We start from the raw sequence: 22,458 nt of genomic DNA, 5'->3' as shown, positions 1-22,458 counted from the left end.
ATCTCAGGTAAATGTCGGAAACTGCTAGAAATTTCTATATATTTAAGATAAAGTCTATGACAAAAATTATGCCTATACAGCAAAATGCATCTGACTTTAAACAATATTTTCACTGTTTTAAACATTTAACAAGTCAAATAAAATTTAAATTATATTTTGATTTGATTATATATACATTTAGCAGATGTTACTTTGTGATATTTTACCGAAAAGTACACCACTGACAAAGATTAGTAAAGTAAGCTATAATCCTCATAGTAAATGAGACTGTTCCCACTGGTCGTATACAGCCAGCCCAGTTAGCCTAATCATTTAAATCACATCCCTTAGAAGGTTCCACCAATGGAACCTTTTTTTTAGCCTAAATTTCCTCCCTGAACTCCAGACCTTCATATAAAATTGCTTACTCAACATGTATTCTTGGATATGTAATAGAAATATAACATATTCATGACTTTTCTCCAAATATGTACATCCATAGTTCTCCTTACTTCAGTAAAATGTAACTCAACTCTATTAGCTGCTCAGGCAAAAACATTGGAGTCCCCAACTCCCTGCCACCCTCATGTCAGTTGGTTCAGGTTCATCAGTGAATTCTAGGGACTCTCACCATTACTACATATAAATATAGTCAGACTCTCACCATTACTACATGGTCTAAGTTATTACCTCTTCCTTGGCTGCCCAGCTTCCTGCTTTGCCCTCCTCATGCTGTGCTCCACAAAGTAGAGTTAATACTGCTGAAACCCTCCAGTGGCTTCCCATTTTACTCAAAGTAAATACCAAAGTCTTTAGTTGGCCTGCCTGCAAGGTTTTTCCCCCTCATTCTTCTGTGCCAGCCTATGCCTCAAACATAGCACGCCTGCTCTGCTTCAGGGCCTTTTCCCTTGCTATTTTCTGAAACCTCTCCGAGATACCCATCGGGCTACTTCCTTCTCTGTGACCATCCTGGACAACCTTTCTAAATTACAAACCAGTTCCCATCCCACCAACCCCATTACCTTCTAGACTGGAATGTAAGTTCTACAAAAACAATTTATCTGTTTTATTCATGATTGTACCCCAGATCCAAAGTAGGGTCTACCACTTTATAACACCAATTATATGCCCATAAATGAATGAATTGATAAAGCACCAGAAACTAATGTGCCAATGCCATCTCAAAACTCTCTAGAATGTTTGTATTTTGCATTTTCACAGTATCGCTAGGACTTCCATGCTTTGCCTAATTTAATATACATGCAGAATCTAGCAATAAGGGAAATGTGCATTAACTTGAAAACCTGTAGTTAATGACTATATTAAAACAAAAACAATCCACACTAACATTTAATGAGGAAAAGTAGAAAGAGCACTGAATGGGGGACAGAAAATCCAACTTTTGGAGGAGATACTGCCACTAATTAGCTTACAATTTAACCTTTGTAGGCTTTAGTTTACAAAATGTTGGATAATTCTGATTAATAATGATTTCTGTTCTTTGTTGTTGTTTTTTTTGTTTTTTGTTTTGTAATGTTCTATGGGAATATATTGAAGGAGACAGGAAAACGTTACAAGTTCAGAAGGATGAAGACAAACAAAATCTAATTTGTGGACAAAACAGAAAGTTGAAAATTCCCCATGGATCTTGTATTTTATTTCAGGTAATTAGAAAATACAGGTAGTAATGAAGAGTAGGAGCACCGAACTGTGTAATAAGGGACGTAGGTTTTACCAGTAAAATCACTTGGAACTGCATGGAAGTCCCCTAATTAGTCTGAGTCTGAGACCCCACCTATATAATGAGGGGTTTGGTGGTTCCCAAAGGCAGGCTGAGGAATGCATGAGTCTCAGAGGCCTGCAACTTAACATAGAGTCTGATTCAGTGATGAAGGTGAGGTTGAAAACATTTTATGTTTAGATAAATAGCCAGTATTGAGGGGGACAAATAATGAACTGGCAGTGGTTACTAGATGATACTGACCATCCCATTTAGATGTCTATTTTATGACTGCGCAATACTGTACCTGCATTTCATGTGGTAAATAACTCACTTCTCTAGTGCCTCCAGACTGTTCAAACCCAGTTTGTTTGAACAGGCCTGGGACTGGAGTATTTGACCATCCTTCACTCCACGGTGGATGAATTCTAACTGTTATGGTCAATTTACATCAAAATATGACTCAAACAAATGAAACTGGTTTTGCTTTCTGAAGAAATCAAGAATCAGCTTGATTCTACTTTTTTCAACTCTTCCATACACAAGGTTTCTTGATCATTCTTTTTCAAATACAATAGCAATGTAATGCCGAGTTCACTTTTTTTTTGGCACTATCCTGCTTTAATATTTTGTTGACTAGCAAATAAGATCTCAATATAATAAGCTAGACAACATGTACAATTAAAGTGTTACCAAGAGACTAGTTCGAATTCTTTAATAGGGCAGGTTTTACTCCACTTTTAACTTAAAATTTCAAAACAAATATATTCTATTTCATCATTTAAAATATTTTGAGTATAAGATATTTTCAAAGTATATTCAGTTAATGAAATACAAATATGCTTTGATTAAAATAATACTGTTAAGCTAAAAACATTTGTATGAAGCTAGTGTTTATAGCACTGTTTTAGGCCTGAACAAACTGAGGTTCACAAAGGCTATTTCTTGATCAAGAAAGGAAACTAACATTTATTTGCATTAGATTATATGTCCAAGAACAACTTTAAGCAATTTGCATGTCTTCACCCTTCTGACAACTTTTTAGTAATATCTATTTTAGATATAACTTGTATCTACTTTACTGAGCATGATACTGAAGGCAAGAATGGTTACATAATATCAACAGAATTACCCAATTATTAAGAGGCAGGGCCAGAATTTGTACTAAGAGATTTTCCTTTAAGTCACAAGTGCTTCTCATTAAATCAAGATACCTCTGAACATAAATTCAAGGTAAGAGAATATTAGGTTATTGCTGTATTTACCTAGTCTAAAATTTTTAAGTGGAAAAAACCATATATTAGTACCCAAATACAAAATATAAACAAAAAACCAATGGATCCTCTCTCACAAAATTAACAATTTGAAGTATCAACCTGACTGCCCAAAAAACTCAGAAACAGCAACTAATGAAAATCCGAGTAGTATCAGTTGCTGGGTTTTTTGTTTTTTGGTTTTTTTTTTTGGCTTTGCTTTTAATTTGCACTTCTATTTTGCAGTGGCATTCTGTTTCAATTTCCCTTTATCCAAAATGCTGTATCATTTGTTTTCATTCAATTTATAAATTGAGTACAGAGCACATCGTCAGAATAGATGGAGCTGGACCAAAACAATGCTATATCACTGCCTTAGGAGCAATAGCACAACAGTAAGGAGACCAGCTCTCCCACTTTGCTTGTTATGTAACCGAAAAGTCATCATTAAAGGCCCCCACAGTAGAGCTGCAGAAATCATGCCAGTTTAATTATTCCGCAACTATACCACGTAGGTTAACTCATGACTCCCCCACTTTACTATGAAATTATATCTCTCTACAAGTTAGGCATTAAAGCATTGCAAGCCTTTAGGCAAGTGATTCATTTCTAGTTATTTTAGCACCAGCCATGAAAATAATGGGCAGTATACAGCAAAGAGGGTGTGTCAGAGACAAACATGGCATTCAAAGGATTAAGGTCCTGATCTACCTGCCTAGTTGACCTTTTGCTGCTAGTAGATTTCTTTGCTACAGCGTATTTATCTGAAAAAATATATATAATACTACCCCCTGCATGGATAATTCTGTAACTCCTATTAAGTAAAAACAAGTTTTCTTCACTGTATCTACTTCTCATATGAAAAGCAATCAAGTGGATCTTTCCCAAACAAAAGCTAACGTAGCATTCTTTAGTTTATTCGATCTCATTAATTTTAAGAAACAGTTGCTTTTACAATTAGCATTTCTAAAGTTGGGATGCAGCTCAGATTCAATGAAATACAATCTGTGGTAACATGCACATTTCATCAAGAAAGGTCTGAGCTAGCTAAACAAGCAATGTTGTACAAAGGGCTCCCTTAAACACCCCTGTGAGAAAAAAAGTACAAATGCCCCCACCTACAGACCAAAGTTTGAGAGTTCTCTTAAAATTGGGGCAATAGCTCAACCGTGAGCAAAGAATACTTTGTTAAGCACAAAGCATTGTAAAAAAATGGGCCCATAAAACATACAAAATAAGCTTACTTTGGTCTGCCTTCTGATAAGAAATAGAGCTTTTCCTACACAATGAACATTTTGGAGGCAGTCTACAATGATGACAAAATTATTCTAACAGTGTGAATTTTTTTTAATCATGCTGCTATTTTCTTATAAAAATAACAGGGAGTCGGCATCTCCTGTTCTTGAGTCTGTGCAACTCATGTCACCTGCGTGCAAGCATGCAGCAGACCGAGTCCCACTCCTTGGCTTCACTAGAGATGATAAAAATCTTTAAATTAGTTCTTTGCAACTGTATCAATGTCTGAATTTTATTTTCATGTTAATGATGGATACATTTCTTTTTAAAAGGTAAGAAAAAAAAATTCAATTCTGATGGCATGCATAGGAAAAAATAAGTTAACTCGTAAGTCTCAGGTAGAAGACCTGAGAAGGTGGAACAATCCTTAGGGAAAGCTAAGTTTAATTAACAAATGACTATGAAAATGGAAAAAACATTCTTTGCAATTGTGGTGGTTCATAACACTATAAGAAGAAAATATGACTTTCATTCCTCTAATCCAGAGATTCTCAATCCCAGCATTTACTGTTGTTGGGGGCTTTTATATTGCCTCTACCCACTAGATGCCAGGAGTGTCCTGCCCTCCTACCCCCTAAGCTAAAACCACCAAAAAAGTTGCAACCAAGGGAAAATCCACCCCCTGTGGAGAACCACGGCTCTAGCCTTTCTGTTTCCAACTGGAAAAAGGCTATCCTAATTTCTTAGAAATTACCAGAAGAGCAGGAAACAATTTTTAAAACCTATTTAAAACTATTATTGCTGCAAGTGAGTTTTCTAGCTACAGAAGGAAAAATCTGGGGCATTTATTTGGTTTTTGTCCAGGTATTTATTAGGACTTAACATAAATGGATATCTTAGAAACCTGAAATATTCACGAAGTCAGTAAAATATCTTCTTTTTCCCACCATTATTCCCATATGCATTCATATAATACCACCATGTAAGCATCCAGAGGTAAGGAAATGCAGTTCATATTAGTATGGTGGCTATTATCAGCGATACCGTCACTTTACATAATTTATATTATTTGTTATTTGCAAAGAATAAGTGAATATTTAATTCATGCCAACTATTTTGCTAAATACTTGATTTATATGCATTATTTCACTGGAAGAAGAGATTAATCAATTTAATACCACTATCATGACTTATAAAATTCATAACATTCAAAGTTTGGTTGTAGCCAGTCTCCTCAGGATACGTTCAAAGACTTTAAATGCTAATAAAACATAGTAATAGGTATTTGAGCAGAATAGGTCATACACACACAAAGCACTGATGAAAAGATGATGCAGTGACTGTTAAAAGGCTACTAGGGTAATGGTAATGGTTAAGTTACCACCAGTGACTAATAGGCAGAGTTCTTCTATTACCCTGAAATGCTTAGCTTCCAAAAGAAATGTAGTTTAGAACCAAGTATTCAGTATCCCCAGAAATCCAAACACAAAGGAGAAAAGGAAGGTCTTATTACCTAAAAAGCAATAAAAAATGTGAATGCTCATTTATATAAGCATTAGACTGACTCTCTTGATTAATACACCTAAAAATTAAAATGAGTTCCCTTTCTTTTAATAGTATTTTTTATTGAGATATACTTCATATAACATAAAAGGCACCATTTTAAGTGTTTACTTCAATGGTTCCCAAGCCACCCTATCCAATTCCAGGGCATTGCCATCATTCCAAAAAGAAACCCTATACCTATTAGCAATCAGTCCCAATCTCCCCTCCCCTCATCGCCTAGCAATCAGCAATCTACTTTCTGCCTGTGGATTTCCCTGTTCTGGGCAGTTCATTTCATGGTATACACCTGGCTTCTTTCCCTTAGCATGACGTTGTGAAGGTTCATCCACAGAGTAGCATGTAACAGTACTTTATTAATTCTCATGCTGAATAACCCCTTATTTTTTGCAACAATTAAGTGAAGCATCTCAAGTACTATGTTTAGACATGTCACCTGAAACATTTTCAGCCATTCCTGGAGGCCTGTAGGTGGTTGGACAGATGTAATTCTGCGCCGCTGCTGCCCTTGGCCATTGGCTGCCCTCAGGTCTCCGAAAGTTGTTGGTGTTGCTGAACATGGTACAAGCCCAGTAGTACTACAAAAAGACAAGAATGAAAGCAAAGAGAGATATTTATTAAGGATTAGTGAACTCTAATAAGAATGATAATTTGGTATATTTCAAAATCTAATTTTTTTTTAATTTGCTTATTCTCAGAGAACAAGGATACACAAAACCTATTCTGCTATTCTTAGAGTAAGTTTCCTCCCGCCTACATAACCACCTGTTACTGTCCCAGCAATGCTCACTGCTTGCGAATGACAGAATCTCTATGGCAAAACTCTAAGTTGCTGATACACATAAATAATGTTAAAATATTTCTGTTGAAGACACAGGTCCCAATTCTCTTATTACTTATTACTGGTCTTCAATGGCATAATTAAATACAAGATTAAATTTCCTTTATAAAAAGGCACATGAGACTTATTAATGTTTTTAAATATTCACATGTAGCAGTAATATGTTCAAATGTTTTAGACATTTCACTAGTCACAGTGTTCCTTAAGTTCACCCCAGATGCCTTCTAAATTATTTACAATAGTCATCTACTTCTCTCCAATTTTCTATTATTATTTATAAAGCTTAGTCTAAATAATATAACAAAAAAGTAAGCCTTGATTAGAAATGTATTTACTCAAAATAGGTAAGTATTAAGAACTCATTATATACATAATTAAATCATCTGAACACTTGTATCCAATAATTGAAACTAAGACAGTTTAAAAAAAAAAAAACCTGAAAATTCGATTCTGTCACTGGTGAGGAAGCAAGTTAGATGATCTAGCTCTAATACCATCTGACGCTTCTAAAAATATCTGGTTAATAGCTGATATGTGTAGTTATAACTATATCATCAATATAGTAAGCTTTACTTTCTAATTTTAATACCTAATTAAATTATTTAAGTTTAGAGATATTTGCAAAAAAAAAAAAAAGAACAGGAAGATTCAGTTAAAAATAGCTGTGATAGTGTTTTAAATCCAAAGAACAGACAAATTGTACCCTAGTAGTTTAATATCAAACTTTGATCAAATAACTAATAAAACAACTCCTACAATTCTTTTCTATCTATTTTCTATCTGATTATATTGCTAAAAAGTATTGAAATTACCTTATTTTGCAGAAAAAAATCTCATCTACCACTGCTTAAATCTTCTATACATAAGACAATCTCTAACATTCAATACTCAAATCTATTTTTCCTTCTCTGAAATTATCAAAGGTAAGTGCTATTTTCTCCTTCCCCAAAATGAAACAATTGATGGAAATAAAATTCCAAGATAAAATGAAGGGGGAATTATCATAGTTTCAGCTCATTAGAAAATGTAAAAAAAAAATTTCAAAATATCAAATATGAAGTCTCCCAAGAAGACATGAAAATCAATATGCTGTTTGGTTTGCTTTAGTAATATTATGTATTAAAATGCTAAATGTAAACTTTTGCCTTTTTCAAGTGCTTACTCAATATAAAAAGTGATTGCATAAGGACAAATTTTTATAAAAATACGTTCTGTAGTAAAAATTCAGTGTTCATCTATAAGCTGCCTTAAAAAGTATTGAACAACTTAATATTTTTATCCTAGTATCAGTCATATTAATTAATAGAAGGCCAAAATTTTAAAAGTCACATTTTTAACAGTGAAGCTCAACTTTCTCATCCAAGAAATACTTTATCAAGACTAGCAGAAAAAAGCAAAAACAAAATGAACATTTTGACTGTCTCTCTATCACTCCACACCCTCTGGTGGAAGTGCCGAAACACTGTGAAATTGTCAAAAGGCAATGGGTTAAAAAGGAAGGTGGACAGTTAACATGGGTAAATCATACAAAAAGCATTTTTTGAATAACTGAAAGATAACTTCATCTTTCACTGCATCATCTTCAAGTTTTGTATATAAAGTCATTCTGATTATTAAGATTTCTAAATTTCACAGGAGAGCATTTACAAGAAATATTTTCAACAACTAAATGAAACAAAAACATAAACTGTTTTCCTGAAAGGGGGGAAAAAAAGATATTATCTGTAATAATGTTCAATCAAAAAAACTTATGTCTGAACAATGTCAATTTTAATGCAGCTTATAGAATAAAATTAACTAAATCAAAATATTTGTGGGGAAGAACAAATATCATGAAGTTCTTATGGTTTCTATAGCTAATGTTCAATCAGGTTATTTGAAGAAATGACAATCATGCAAAAAAGATCAGAAAGCTTTTAAGATACTTTTGTCATTTAAATTTTAAAATAACCACATTCCAAATGACATCCAAAGCCATTTTTAATTGGCTGGGTAATAGATAGTGTGCTTACATTAGCCTAATTAGCATGATAGTGAGAAAAGTTTTAGACTGATGCAAAATCCAAAAATGATGGAATGAATCAGGAAACAAGACTACAATTGTATTTAGTTGTTATGGAAACTATTCTACGAGTGTAGAAATGTATGTGCTCAAAACATAAGACCTACCAAGGGGGGAAAAAAAAAAAAAGAGGATTTCTAACATAGTAATTTCATGAAATAAGATTTAGTTAGTAACTGAGAGGCTTATTTCACTGATAATAAATGTTATCTTCACTTTTGCATATATTAATAGCCATCCTAGAACAGCTGTTGCTATAGTAACAAGATACATTTGCTCATATTCATATTTTAGGATTTACTTTTGAGAGTTCCTTAAAAATTGTGATTTACAAATTTTGTTCGTAAGAAAACTTCTGTTTGTGTCTTACTTCAATGTTAACAACAGAAATTAAAGCTATTGGGGTAGTCCTCCTTCTCTTATTTAAAATGCTGGATTTCCCAATTTTCAGTGCTCTCAAAATGGGTTAAACAGTAAACAGTGCCAGTGACATTATAATTCTGAGAATAAACTGAAGGGAATGCTTTCAGAATCATCGCTTCTATAAAGAAACATGAGAATCACGAGAGAATCAATTATTATACATAAAATTACCTTGTATATTCTGAGACTTTGCATGGTTTCTTTCCCAAAGAAAAAGAGCGGACCTCAGAACCATGGTCCAACTTTCTTTTCATCTATAAGGTAAAACAAATAAGATATGTTTGTTTTCTTAAATCACCTGTCCAATTATCAAATCTTAACATTAGCATTTTAATATTTGAAAACTCAAGTTTTCACATGCCTATAATGTTAATTGGGCATAGTCCATTAATACAGCAAACAAATGTTCTATAGTTTCTTCTATTAGTTCCACTTTGTTTTACCCCGAACAGGATTGGAAAGGTGAATTTCCCCACCTAATATTTTATCCAGAAGAACAGTGTGCAGTGATTCAAATATTGATATCTATTGAATATATTCCTTGAGGGTAAGACACTTTACCCATTTTCCAGTTTAAGAACCATCACAAGGGGAAGAGTAATGTTAATCCACACAGAAAAAAAAACCCATAATTAACAGGCTTTTCTTACTGATTTTCACTTTCCTTAAAAACATATTTTAAGATAAACAACAAATTTCAAAATCAGAACGGAAGTAACAGAGGTAACATGAACTGATTTTTAAAAACACACTATTACAAAAGGGTAAAGAAGAGAATATAAATAAAATTATCTTGAAAAGTAATCCTAGTAAGGCATAAACCAATGAATATGGGCCAAGAGGATATTAAAAAAGTAAATCCATTAATAAGAGAGAAATCTGGAGATAAAGTAATAAAGGTTGGGGGGGTGGTTTGAGAAGCCATCAATTGATATTACACAGTATCTAACTTTACTGACAGATGCTCTGGAAAAAATACTCTTACTTACAAAGCAACAACCACCATCAAATGATTTTAAAACAATGAGTTATGAATATTTGTAAGGAATACCCAACTTCTATAGTTTTAAAGAATTTCATTGTTATATGTTACACTGTAAATATATTCAGAGTTGCATTTTGTCAACGTCAATATGGAATTTTTTTTTTTTTTTTAGTATTTTACTATCAGTTAATTGAGGACATTGAATTATAAAACCAGATAATAAGATATGGTAATATTAAACTTTTTCTATTTCAACAATCCTTCTCAGATTTGTGTCTCCTAATTAACGGCTGTCTTGCCGAAAATTCCTGGGGGAATCACATAGTGAGACATAGCTATGCTCATGTTTATCAGGTGAAAACCCTTACTTTGCAAGCAGCTTTTTTTAATCTTACCAGGTGCCTCACATGGGAATATCATAGCATACAGTGTTATTCTATTACTACTAAAGACAACACAAAATATTCTAAAAACCTATTTAACCCTCACTGTGGATAATAAAGACGGTTTTTATTATTATGAAGAAAGTCTTCCATTATAGGGATGATCCTCTAAGACAGTAGGGGCTAAGGGTCAGGGAACAAGCTCATCCACAATTTCTACCTTAGTTCATGAAACACCTACTGGAAAGAAGCAGAACTGGTCTTATTTCAAACCTTCAGAAGTTTCTGTACTCATCACATTGTTTTAAAGTCATTCCTCTCAAAAACCATTGTTTTCCCTCTCCAAATAATAAAAAAAAAACAAAAATAAATATAAAAACTGTAATACACAGGTAGCCACGTGCTTGCATGTGGCTGTAATATAAATTACAGACACACACGTAACACATAATACACAAATGTACCCATCAGTAAGGTCAGTCAGTACAGAATACCTAACAAATCTAGTTTTTTAGTAACTTCCACAGATTCTTATCTTTGAAATTATTATGAGAAACTTCAATATCCATTCTAATTAAGTTTATAATACTGGCTTTCAGAACTTCCCTGGATACCTTGTAAATACACTGGTGCAAATGCCATTTGCCACTAAAAGCAAACTTTATTTCTATCTTAGAAACCTTTCAATGAATAAAAATGCCCAAAATACATAAAGGACACTACTGAGAAAAGATTTTTTCGTTAGACCATTTTATAAAATAAAGCACTTTCTGTATGACTATACAAGTCTTTCAAAAATTATATTTTTTACGGAAAATACTGACTTTAGAAGCAAAATTTAATCCTGCATTTTTTTTTAGGGGCGCAGAAAGTAAATATGACCTCTTTAAATATACATGCTAAACGTCTCAGCAATTCTACACTTCATGAGCATCAACTACAGGAAAAAGAAAATATAGATATATATAAAAAATATATGGAAAAATTAAAGCAAAATGTTCCCTAAAAGCCAACTAAGGGTAGAGTATTTCCAGGTCAGCGTTTAACGGAGCCACATTTCTAAAGTCTGAATATATTTTTAGTGAAAAATTCTCAGATTAAAATAGCCACTTTGTTTCAAATTTATAGCTTTTTACAGCTCACCCTGTCTTTCCATTATTTGCTTACATTCGCGATATAAAACAGAATACCAGACATCCAGCCACCCACCAAAATTAGAGGATACTGCAGCCATCTCTGATGATACAGATTTTCCTCCTCAGGCAGGCACACACACACACACACAATCATACAACACGGGAAGAAAACAGATTACTTACTTTGTAAAAAATCATTTTTAGTGTGCCGTAGAAACCCATATTTTCTGTATTTTTCCCCTTCAGTGATTCTGTGCCCCCGTGTGTCCGGCTGCTTGGCAGTCGCTGACAATATAAACCTTTTTCAGGTAGGTATGTCACAGATTCTAATGTGGACATGCTCAGGCACGTCAGAAAAGGAAGATTAGGGAGCAGAACCGGCAACAAAACTCCACAGTAAAGGCAAATGCAGCTCAGTATCAAACCGCTCCTCGGGACGCACATACATACATGCAGCTTGGCTGAGGAGAACTCGAGGGAATAATGAGAGAGAAGGGAGAAGATTATTGGAGGAGACTCTGCCCTGTCAAAGCCTTGACTGAACAGATTCCTCCCTCAGCAGCAGAGGGATCAGATTACATCTTCCCTTGAACACAGAATGGTGCAGTCCAGGATTCAGCAATGCAGACTGCACATCAATTATATGGTGATCCGCTCCGGGGAGCCCGTAAGCACACCACGCACCGAGCAGAGGGAGGGTGTGGGCGCAGAGAGACCGCCCCCACACGACAGCCCCCTCGCCCCTTTCAAACTTTCAGGGGATGATTTTTGCATTTTGTAAAACCTGCATTTTGAAGAGTTTTACATGGCAAGCATCACTTCCACAAATAAGTCCTTGCAGAAACATTTTGAAAATGGGACTATATTTCCATTCTGTCTTCCCAAGCAAAGCAGGCTATTTTCACCGTAACCCTATTGCAGTCCTGGCACAGACTGATCAGGTTTGTCAAGTAGCTTGGATGGCACAAAATGGGCAATCCCAAAGGGAGAAATTTAATATTCTTTGGGGCGGATTTACACTAAAGTAAACTAGTCTGGGGCATACAGCATTTGTAGAAATTATATAATAAATTATATTTCAATGTGGATATTTCTTACATTAAGATTAAATAAAAACATTCCCTAAGCATTCCCTTTCAGTCTGAAACATAGTTTTCAAGAAAATTTCCAAATACTTCATTAATCCTTGGCAATTATGAGGCTATCTTTGATAAATTAGCAAACTAGTACCACCTAAGCATGTAAAGTTTGGCCAGAAGATCCTTTCTCCACAGGGAGCAAAACTGCTCACTGGAGTCCTTAGCCTTATCTATTAATTTCATCTGCAGTGAACAGGAGGCACTGGAATTCTATCACCAAAATTATTTTGACAATGTGATTGCTTATCATTAAAAAGGCATTTGACATAATAGTAAAGCACCAAAGTTTGCCTGAAGGCAACCTTTTTCTTAGAATAACTACTATACAAATCTGGTTATTTCATCTTGTAACTTGCTACAACAACTAGCTTTGGAGGCAATTATAAGATTCCTTGGACTAGAAAGGCCCATTATTAAGGATCTAGTTAATTAACTCCTACCCTCCCCATTAACATTCTTATTACAAGTAAACTGTGTGCCTATAGTTAAAGTACTTAGAAAGTTTCTTCAGAAAAAAAGAAACACTATTTGGACTTAAATACATTTTAATACTCTGCTATGGTAATAAATGACTTTCATTAGGAAAAAATAATTTGAAATATTACACAAAGTAGTATCATAGTTTAAAAAAAGTATATCTTTGTAACTGACATTGTCAGTATACAGAATTTCAAAACAAATGAAATAATACAAACTAAAATTTTATGAACATGTACAAGTTGGGTTTTCGCCTGGAAATTATATTCTAGTCTATTATCTTTTTTTAAAAAAAAAAAAAAAACCTGCCTCTTAAATTAATTTGTACTCTCAGAAACCATATGTACATGTTTCCTAAATAAGTAACTGACTTATTTCAAAGGAAAGTTCCTTTTCAATATCTCTACTCTTACCCCCAAAAAATTTAAAAAATCAAACTGTTAGGAATGGACCATAAATCATTTTATTAGAGGTTTGGAGAAAGAAGAATTATTAAATAAAAAAGGTGCTCCTATCCCTATTTCTGGGATGTTTAAATAAACTAATTAATTAATTTTAAAATACTTGAAATTTTCTCTTTGGTTTGTCAGTGTCAACTGGCTTGACAAGGGACACAAGGCCCACCTGTGCTCCCACTGCCAGCACATCCTGGCCCTCACTCTCATTGGATTAACATTTTCAAATTAACTCTACTTAGTTGAGGACCAATTTTATTTAATAAACCAGGGGCACTATCTCAAAACCTAGGATATCTAAAGAAAAAAAATCAGTTTTGCATATTCAAAGGAACATTCTTGTGGTAAGTTCCTACATATGGCCATGAAATTACTTACATACAGAAAAATGTGACCCCCCCACAAAGGCATGTTTCTATGTAGGTAGAAGTATTGTTTTACTTTTAAATAGGCAAAAAAATGGTTGAAAAATCAAAATGATATACAGAAAATACACATTGAGAAGACTTTCTTCCACCCCCTGCCGCCTACCTACCAGGTTTCCCACTTGGTAATGATTTTCATTAGTGTCCCTTAAGTGAGAATGTGTAAGTACTCATGACTACTTTATTTTTCCAAATATTTAAACATTTCTCCCTAATCTTATTTGTAATATTAATTGAACTATGAAGAATTTGCCAAGCAAACCTAGTCAACCAAGTCTCTAACTAGATTTCAAATTAATCAAATAAAAGTGAACAATTTGCAAAAGTCCCAGAAGTACTATTTATGAAAACTAGGATCTACTAATTACTTTTACTATAATCTATATACAAACAAGGCAAACAAAACCATCCTCACATTCCTATTTCTGGGACTCTTTGCTAAAATATGGAATGTTTAAAATTCAGGGACTTGAGTTTTCCAGTAGCATGATATGAAGTCTTTTTGAGTATCTCTACATCTACCTACCTGTCTTATCTCTGTGGTGGATCGATTTTACACCTGTGATCTGTCCACAATGTATGTTATTTTACAAAACAAAACAAAAAAACCCAACCATCTTAAGCTTTATGCTAGAATGTCAACTAGCAAGTTAGCTGAAAAGAAGGCTAGCAACACTTTATAGCAAAAAAATAAGTGTATCACCCAAATTTTTAGAATATGTCAACGTGTTAAAGATATGTTTACCATAGGAAACGAAATCTGCATGTAATTTCAACTCTGCAATAAACTTTCCCAATCTACAGAAAAATTATCTCTTGTGCAGACTGACAACCTATAAGTCTTAAAGAAAATCTGTGAGGAAGTGGAGGCCTAGCAACGAGATCCTGGAATATGACCTGTTAACTCAGAGCCCATGCTCATTTCATCACGAGGCCACTGAGTAGGTGCGTGAGAAGAATGGATGAGGAGAAAAATAGCTCTTTTTGAGTAACTGGTAAGGATAACTAGTTTTTAGAAGGGCAAGTTGTGGGTTATGAGCAGAAACAACTCATCTACATATAAACAGTGAGCAAATAAAAAACAGTGAAACAGACTTCAATGACTCATGTATCTTCAGGTGGGTATGCACCAGAGGATGGCAAAATTAATAAGAGTATTTTCCTCACCATGAAACGCACTTCATTATTTTTAAATATAGTTCTTCCATTATTACACTTATCACACCTCATTGCATTATTTTTACACAACTCCCCCTCCCCACTATCGATTCCTAAAGGTAGAAAAATACATAATAATAATTTTTAACTGGTCATACAAGCAAATAGTAGCAATCAAGGTGTCATTTTTCTAAAGCATAAGTACATATTATATATAGTGCTAAAAAGTCACTCATTATAATTAGTTGATACAATGAATACTATTGGCTTTTTTCACTATCTTGCTAAGATTTCAAAATTATTTCCATTGTTTAATAGTAGAGAATGTATTTACATTCTTATGTCATTGCTTTTCTTTATTATTATCATGACAGCTTTCCTTACTCCTGGTATAACACTAGGAAGACCACCTACCAGTTAGCTATCTTGCCCTGAGCACAGAATTTAGATTAGAGACATTTCAAAATTTCAACATCAAAGAGAGGAATGCCAAGCATGCTGAGGCAGAAACAAACTTTTTGAAATCTCAATAACCCACTGTCACAGCTTTCTGGAAGTAAGTTGGAAGCTGCTGCCCAATCAGGTATTACCAACTAAAGTAGCATGTATGCTCAACATCTATGTTTTCCCTAATCCAAACAGGTAATAGTATTGCTCAATAAACCTTTTCCCACTATAAAAAATAAGGTTGATTTCAAGAAAAATATAATAGCAAATATGACCCATGGGAGAAAAAACTTACTATGAAGAAAGAATGAAATCAATTTTCCCTCAACATAGTTCCTGAAACTCTGTTCACTCTTCTACTTTGTTCACCCAATGTCATAATTACTGTTGTTGTTTGTGATGTTCAAATATATTTCCTTGACTTGAGAAAATTCTTTATAGATGTGGCTTATCAATCTTGTAGCATTAAAATAACCTATCACTTTAAGGAATATTTAAAATTCTGTAATTAATTTCTCAAATTATGACCAATAATTTTTGAGAAAAGAGCTAAAGACCAAGAAGTAAAAAAAAAATCCTAAAAAATTAATAGCAGGAAGCCTGAAGTTTAGCACTAAAAGTCTTGGAAGACATTTAATCTAATTGCACTTGGCTTGTGTGATGAACATGAGGTTTAGAATTGGAGAAACCTGAGTTTAAACAACAGCTTTGTCATTATTAGAGCGTCACTTCAGTAGGGTTACTTGACCTTTGTAAGTTTCAGTTTCCTCTGATTTTGTATGAATGTAATGTTAATAATGTCCACCTTACCAACTTAATCCCTGCAGTCTCATTGTGAGGACACAGTAGATGGTCAGCACTTAAAAGAGATCTTGTAAATACCCTCTAAATGTAACTATTATTAACAAACGAGAGGCTAGATGGTGAAATTAAGTGTCCCATCCAGGGTGATACAATTATATTAGAACTGTAGACTCTGGTCCACAAGTTACTACTTTTAACTCACTTCTATTTGATATATTATGGTTCACACTGAGCTAACAAAAACAAGACATTGCTGAAGAAGAAAATAAGTGTTATATTCTGCAAGTAGCAATTAAGTATGCAAACCACAGGACAATCTTGACTGTTCAGTTTATGGAATGATTACCTGGGTGTATATAACTATGTTTCTGCTACATGTGAGAAATCTGAGGGGTGGATATAGTGACTTGATAAAATAGTTTCAAAAACCAGTGAACAAAAATAAATACAGTAAGGTCTCTGAGGTTAAGAAAAGGGGATGGACAAGAAAATAATAAAAAAGAAAAAGTCAAGACAGTGGACAGTGGGGGTTGGGGGGAACCAACAAGGTGATTGGGAGAAAAATGACAGAAATCGTAAGATTTAGGTTAAAAAGAAATAAGTCAATCAAGAAATAATCACACACTATATCCCAATATCTGCAAAATGCTACTGAGGACAAATAACAGCTTTATAATAACCCTCCTCTCTTAAAGCACTTAAAATCCTACTGGCAAGACAATGAAGTAATAAAGAACCCTATCTGACTAGCTATCAAGTGCCAAACTGGGTAGCACAGGTGGCCAGAAAATGGAGAAATAATTTAAAAAGCCTGAGAAGATTCCATGAAAGACATGATCTTATTTCTAAGTTTAAACTAGACAGAAGCTTGGTAAATGTTGAGAAAAAGGGAAATGATCATCTGTGAAGCTCAAATATATGTGGAAATACCACTATGCTTAATACGCAAGACTGACACCTACAAGACTTCTCCTAGCCACGGGTCTTAACAAGGTTTATTAGGGGATATCCAGCTGAGAGCTATACCTCCTAACTCAAACATTTAATACCATAGTTTAGTATTCTTTAACTTACTAGCAATGGTTTCTTCAAAAGTACTTCCTGCCATGACTCATTCTTCCATTTGAGGGCTAAGATGTGCCTTTCTGTACAAGAACAACTTTACGAAGTGGGTGTGAAGACTGTTGACTTTTTATTTTAGTTATAAACACTGACTAATAAGGGGTCCTTCTGTTTCAATAGGCACTCACACCAGAAAGCATACATACAAGCAGGTGCACTCTTGAATACGGGGAGTAGGGGTGTTGTAAAGAAAGGAGATCTTAAACAAACATTTGTTCAGATCTTACACTCCCTAAAAGTTTTGAAGACAATAAAAAATGTAACTCAAAGGTACAGGTGGTTACAAGATTAATTCTCACCACCCATGACCAGAATGACCTCGTACTCAAAAGTGCAGGACCTGCTTAGGATCTGCTTTGTCTCCTTCCACTTCCAGCCCCTAGACTTAAAGCCTCCTTGTAAGGAACAGACTTCACTAAAGCACATTTTGAAGTCACAGAAACTGTGCATCATGATCAGAGCTAGGGGAAGAACTGCCTGTAAAGTAGAAGGCATGTGAGGTTAAAAAACCTGACATAAGGTATAGTCCTTTTGAAAGTATATACGTATACATTTAGGGGTGTGTGTGCACATAGACACAGACCTACATAAATGCATAAAAATGTTCACAGGGATCATCTAAGTGACTTGATAAGCGATATTCCCACTTTTGTCTTATCTGTCAATAAACAAGTATTCTAGCATAATCCTTTGTGCCCCTACTACTAACAGCTGGGCTAACAACTGTTCTAGGCTATAGGTATAAGACAGTAAACAATGCAGATGAGCTCGCTACTCTCCTGTAGTTTATATTCTGGGGGAGGGAGAAGATATAATAAGTAAACTAATAAATCAACAAGATAATTTCATATAATGCTAAATTCTAAGAGGACTAAAACAGGTGTATGAAAGAAGTAAGTCATCAGGGTGGTAGAGAAGTGCCGCTAATTTCAAATGGCATCATCCAGGAACAACTTTTAAGTCAAATGATAGGGTAGAGTCAGGAATCAGCAAGAACAAGGCCAGCCTGGTGAGGGTGAAGTAACTATGATGTCAAAGGTAATCAAGGGTCAGATCATGTAGAATCTTTTAGGACAAGGTCAAGAGTTTGGATTAAGTTCTAAGTTCAGTGTGAAGTCATGAGAAGATTTCTAGAATGGGGTAATTTAACATGACTTCTGTACTACATCTCTGTACTATTTTTTTTTTTGGATTTTCAAAACCATGTAAAATTGAAGACTGTTCACAAAGTAATTCTCACTTGCTGAAACTAGAGTTACTGAAGAAAGATACATAACTGTATTTGAACTCCTTTCAACTCTTTCATGTAGCAATTACTCTTTCATTTTCCTCATCACTTGTCACCTCATACTAACTCTCAAACTCAGTACCGATCCCAAAAGATTCCTAAACTTGAAAAGGAAGATTAATACTCTGTCCCATGTGTCAAACACTGTTCTAAACACTCTGCATGTAGTAACTCAATTCTGTAAGAAGGAAGGGGTACAGATCATATCTCTACTTCCTTGCTCTTCAATTTTGTTTTCTAATTTTACCTTCCATTTGATGATTTTCTCTTTTCAAGAGAAATTGGGCTCATTTCTTTGTAGACTGTCAACAAATCTGCCTGCCGTATTTTAGCAGAATTTCTACAATGGTAAAAACATGATTACTTTAGTTATTAGAGGTGAAAGGATTTTTACCTAAGGTATACTTATAAAAATGCTTCTCTGTGATCATAAAGGAATTCAGAACATACTTGTAGAATCTCACGGTTGGAAAAATCCTTCAACAAAGTTAAGTACAGCCTTAGGTGCAACCCTTAGTTCTCCCCTCCTAGCAGGCACTCATCCAGGACCTATGCAGTCTAAAATACTTATTATTATTCTCAGTTCTGAGATTTCTAGTAGTTGGCTTATCAATTTTGATAACTATGTCCAAGATAAATTTTGACTAACAAACACATGAAATACAGATGCAAACTTACTATACTTTAAAAAATATTACATCTCTTCTCATCTCAAGCATCCAACAATTTTCCAGAAGAATTCAAAATGAGAAGGGAAAACATTAACCAATCTTTTAAAACTTTATACATTGGAGTGTGTGGATTTGTACTTATTCCATTTATTGACAATTTTTTTATTAACTACCTATTCTATACCAGTGGTGGGTCCATAAGAAATATAAATCACACCAAGTCTCTCCTGTATAAGGGATGCCTCATAGAGATCTTGAATCAATTCTTTACTTATTTTAGAGTAGCTTTCCTGCTCTTTAAGTATTCAAGTGTTTGATGTAGCTGTCAAGTGCGTAAGGAAGAACCTAGTAATCATACCCCCACTACATTTAAAAAGGAGGATTCTAAATATTCATTTTAGAAACATCAATTTACATTTTAAAGCAATTACTGTATATATAATTTAACAAACTGCATTCTTTGCTCGAATCAAGACTTAGATGACTAGCAGAATGCCTACATGATCCCCTCGTTTTTCAGGAGATTCCAGAAGACTGTGAAGATTAAGTAATGATATCTGAGTACAAAGAAATATTGCTAGAAATAGATGGGTCATGAGGGGTTTTTTGATATAATTTTGCCTGTCATGGAAACATTTTCAAAATAACTACTAATTTGAAAAGGAGCCTGATCTAGCAGTCTTTTATTTGCAGTGAACTGTAAGTCATGGTTCAGAGCACTCTGCAATCTTAGTTCATGGTTGCAGTGCTCTGGCATCTTGGCAAAACCACTGTGATAGAAATATTTCACCTATAAGTTCATTTTCTTTATTAAAAAGTTCTTTAAAAAATACCAGATGGTCTCACTCATAGCAGGAATTTAGAAAACCTAAATAAGGACCAGGAAAAAGACTAATTAATACAAAGTAAAAATCAAAATCAACAAGCAACTATAAACCAGAGACACACTACGGGGCTGGGGGTGAGGGGGGAGAGGGAAGGGGAGAGGAAGGACTAGGGTCAAAATAAGGGGGGGGGGGAATTGTATGGGGAATATAGCCAAATGATAATGCATACATTGTGCAAAAAATGAAAAATGATGTAAGAATTATATAAAATAAAATATTAATTAAAAAAATTTCTTTAGTATTTTAGCACATAATTTTAAAATATTTATCTATAAATACTTAAGGTCTCCAAATATTTAAAAATTAACTGAAAGTCTGTCACACTTGATACTTAATTCTAAACAGTTCCTTCTGTATAAGTGATAGCATGAGATTCTCACCAAATGCACCTTCCTGTTACATGTTATATAATGATGGCATGGTGACTACTCACCAAATGTCCATTACAATTTAATTAAGAACTTTATGAATACAGTTGGTCTGTTGAGAACTGCTGCACAGTGATTTGGGAACACTTTAAAAAATTAAGTCTTAAGTATTTTTTATTATATAAATGGATGTTCAAACTTCCACAACATGGGGGAGAAATCACAAGAAGGAAGCTTAAATCTACCAAAAACTATGAAGTCAGCAATAGCAAAAAGATGTTGAACTAAATAATTCTTAAAACTGTAATAATTTGTTAGTCCTTGGGATAAAGACAGACACACACACCCTCCCTGTTTTAAGCCTTTTCTTAATGTTCTATCAAAAGATAAAATAGCAGATTAGGAATTAAAATATTTTTCAAGAGATATTACATGAAGACATGTTAAGCATCATGATCACAATGTAAATAGCAAAGTTGAAAAATTAAATAGCATTTTCTAAACTAGCTTTTATTAAACAATTGCAAAACCAGACATTGTCAGGCCAAGATGCAATTCACCCTCCCCATTTCATATATTCCAAAGAGTTTAAGTTGGCAAAATTCACTATATTTGTTCATGCACAGGTAGCACACAAGGAGGATATTACTATGAGAATAATTTATGGTGTGCTTCTAACTTCAAAGTCCATTAAATATTATCAATCTCATCTAAATGAATTTTCTAAGTCATATAATGGTTCTCTATTTTCTAAATAATGAAACATGATGGGAAGAAAACTAAACATTTTATTTAATAGATCAAATCTACTACCTTCAAGAAACATTTAGCCAGAGTTACTGAAAGCCAGACACTAAGCAAAAAGAACATAAAAGTGAGCAAGAACTATCCTGGGAAGGACAGACAAGTCAATAAAAAATGCCAAACAACTGATAAATGAAATAGCTCAATTTACATGGCAATACACAGGGCTAGAAAGAAGAGATAAATATTTTCAAGAAACACATATGGTATGATTTTAAATAGGAAAAAAATAGCAGAAAACTGAACTAGATTTTTTTTTCTGACTGGAGTGCTCCTTCAGTGCCTATTATCAGATATTGTAAGCCATTCAAATTTGAATAAACAATTCTTTTTTTAAAAAAAGATGTTCTCTTAAGAAAATGAAATATACAGGGAAGAGAACTTACTTTATGCCAGGCACTCTTCTAAGTGCTGTAAGTCACTCAAACTGTACAACCACCCTATCAAGTAGATAGTCACTGGCAGATCTTGGTCTCCAGTCTACAGAAAATGAAACAGGGCTCTCTACATGCACAGTAAGAAGTACGGGTACTTAAGAAATTTTGGGATGTTTCCGAGCTATCTCATAATACAATTATGTGACCTGTGGATGAAATTTATAATACTAGTTTATAATACAACTAGGTATTCCAACACCCTTTACTTCTGAGTAGTTAGCAAAAGCGGCTTGACAAAGCCTTAATATACTTCTGCCAATGCTTCCTTGAAGAACTGCTCCTTTATCTCTGACATCATATTGCAGCCAGTCACCAGTAGGCACAGAGGGAGAAAGTGTGATGAAAGGTACTCATTAACACAAAATCCTTAAGACCACCTATATCCTACCCTTATT

General features: G+C 34.1%; 1 protein-coding gene across 8 annotated transcripts in view; it reads right to left on the bottom strand.

Annotated features, from left to right (window-relative positions):
- FBXW7 (F-box and WD repeat domain containing 7) overlaps positions 1-22,458 on the bottom strand; it is a 145,154-nt gene that overhangs the window by 18,608 nt on the left and 104,088 nt on the right. For 7 of the 8 annotated variants that reach the window (XM_037496688.2, XM_037496696.2, XM_037496693.2 and 4 more), the window contains 2 exons: positions 9,249-9,331; positions 6,188-6,329 (listed from right to left, as the gene is read on the bottom strand). In XM_037496688.2, the coding sequence (XP_037352585.1) occupies positions 6,188-6,329; positions 9,249-9,331 (225 nt within the window). Of the gene's footprint in view, positions 1-6,187; positions 6,330-9,248; positions 9,332-11,764; positions 12,186-22,458 lie in introns of those variants that run through there. The other variant, XM_037496698.2, reaches the window with a different exon arrangement.

This window comes from Talpa occidentalis, unplaced genomic scaffold (genome assembly GCF_014898055.3).
Source record: "Talpa occidentalis isolate TD23 unplaced genomic scaffold, MPIMG_talOcc4v2.1 talOcc4.8, whole genome shotgun sequence".
NCBI lineage: Eukaryota > Metazoa > Chordata > Mammalia > Eulipotyphla > Talpidae > Talpa > Talpa occidentalis.
This window is presented reverse-complemented; position numbering and strand designations above follow the sequence as displayed.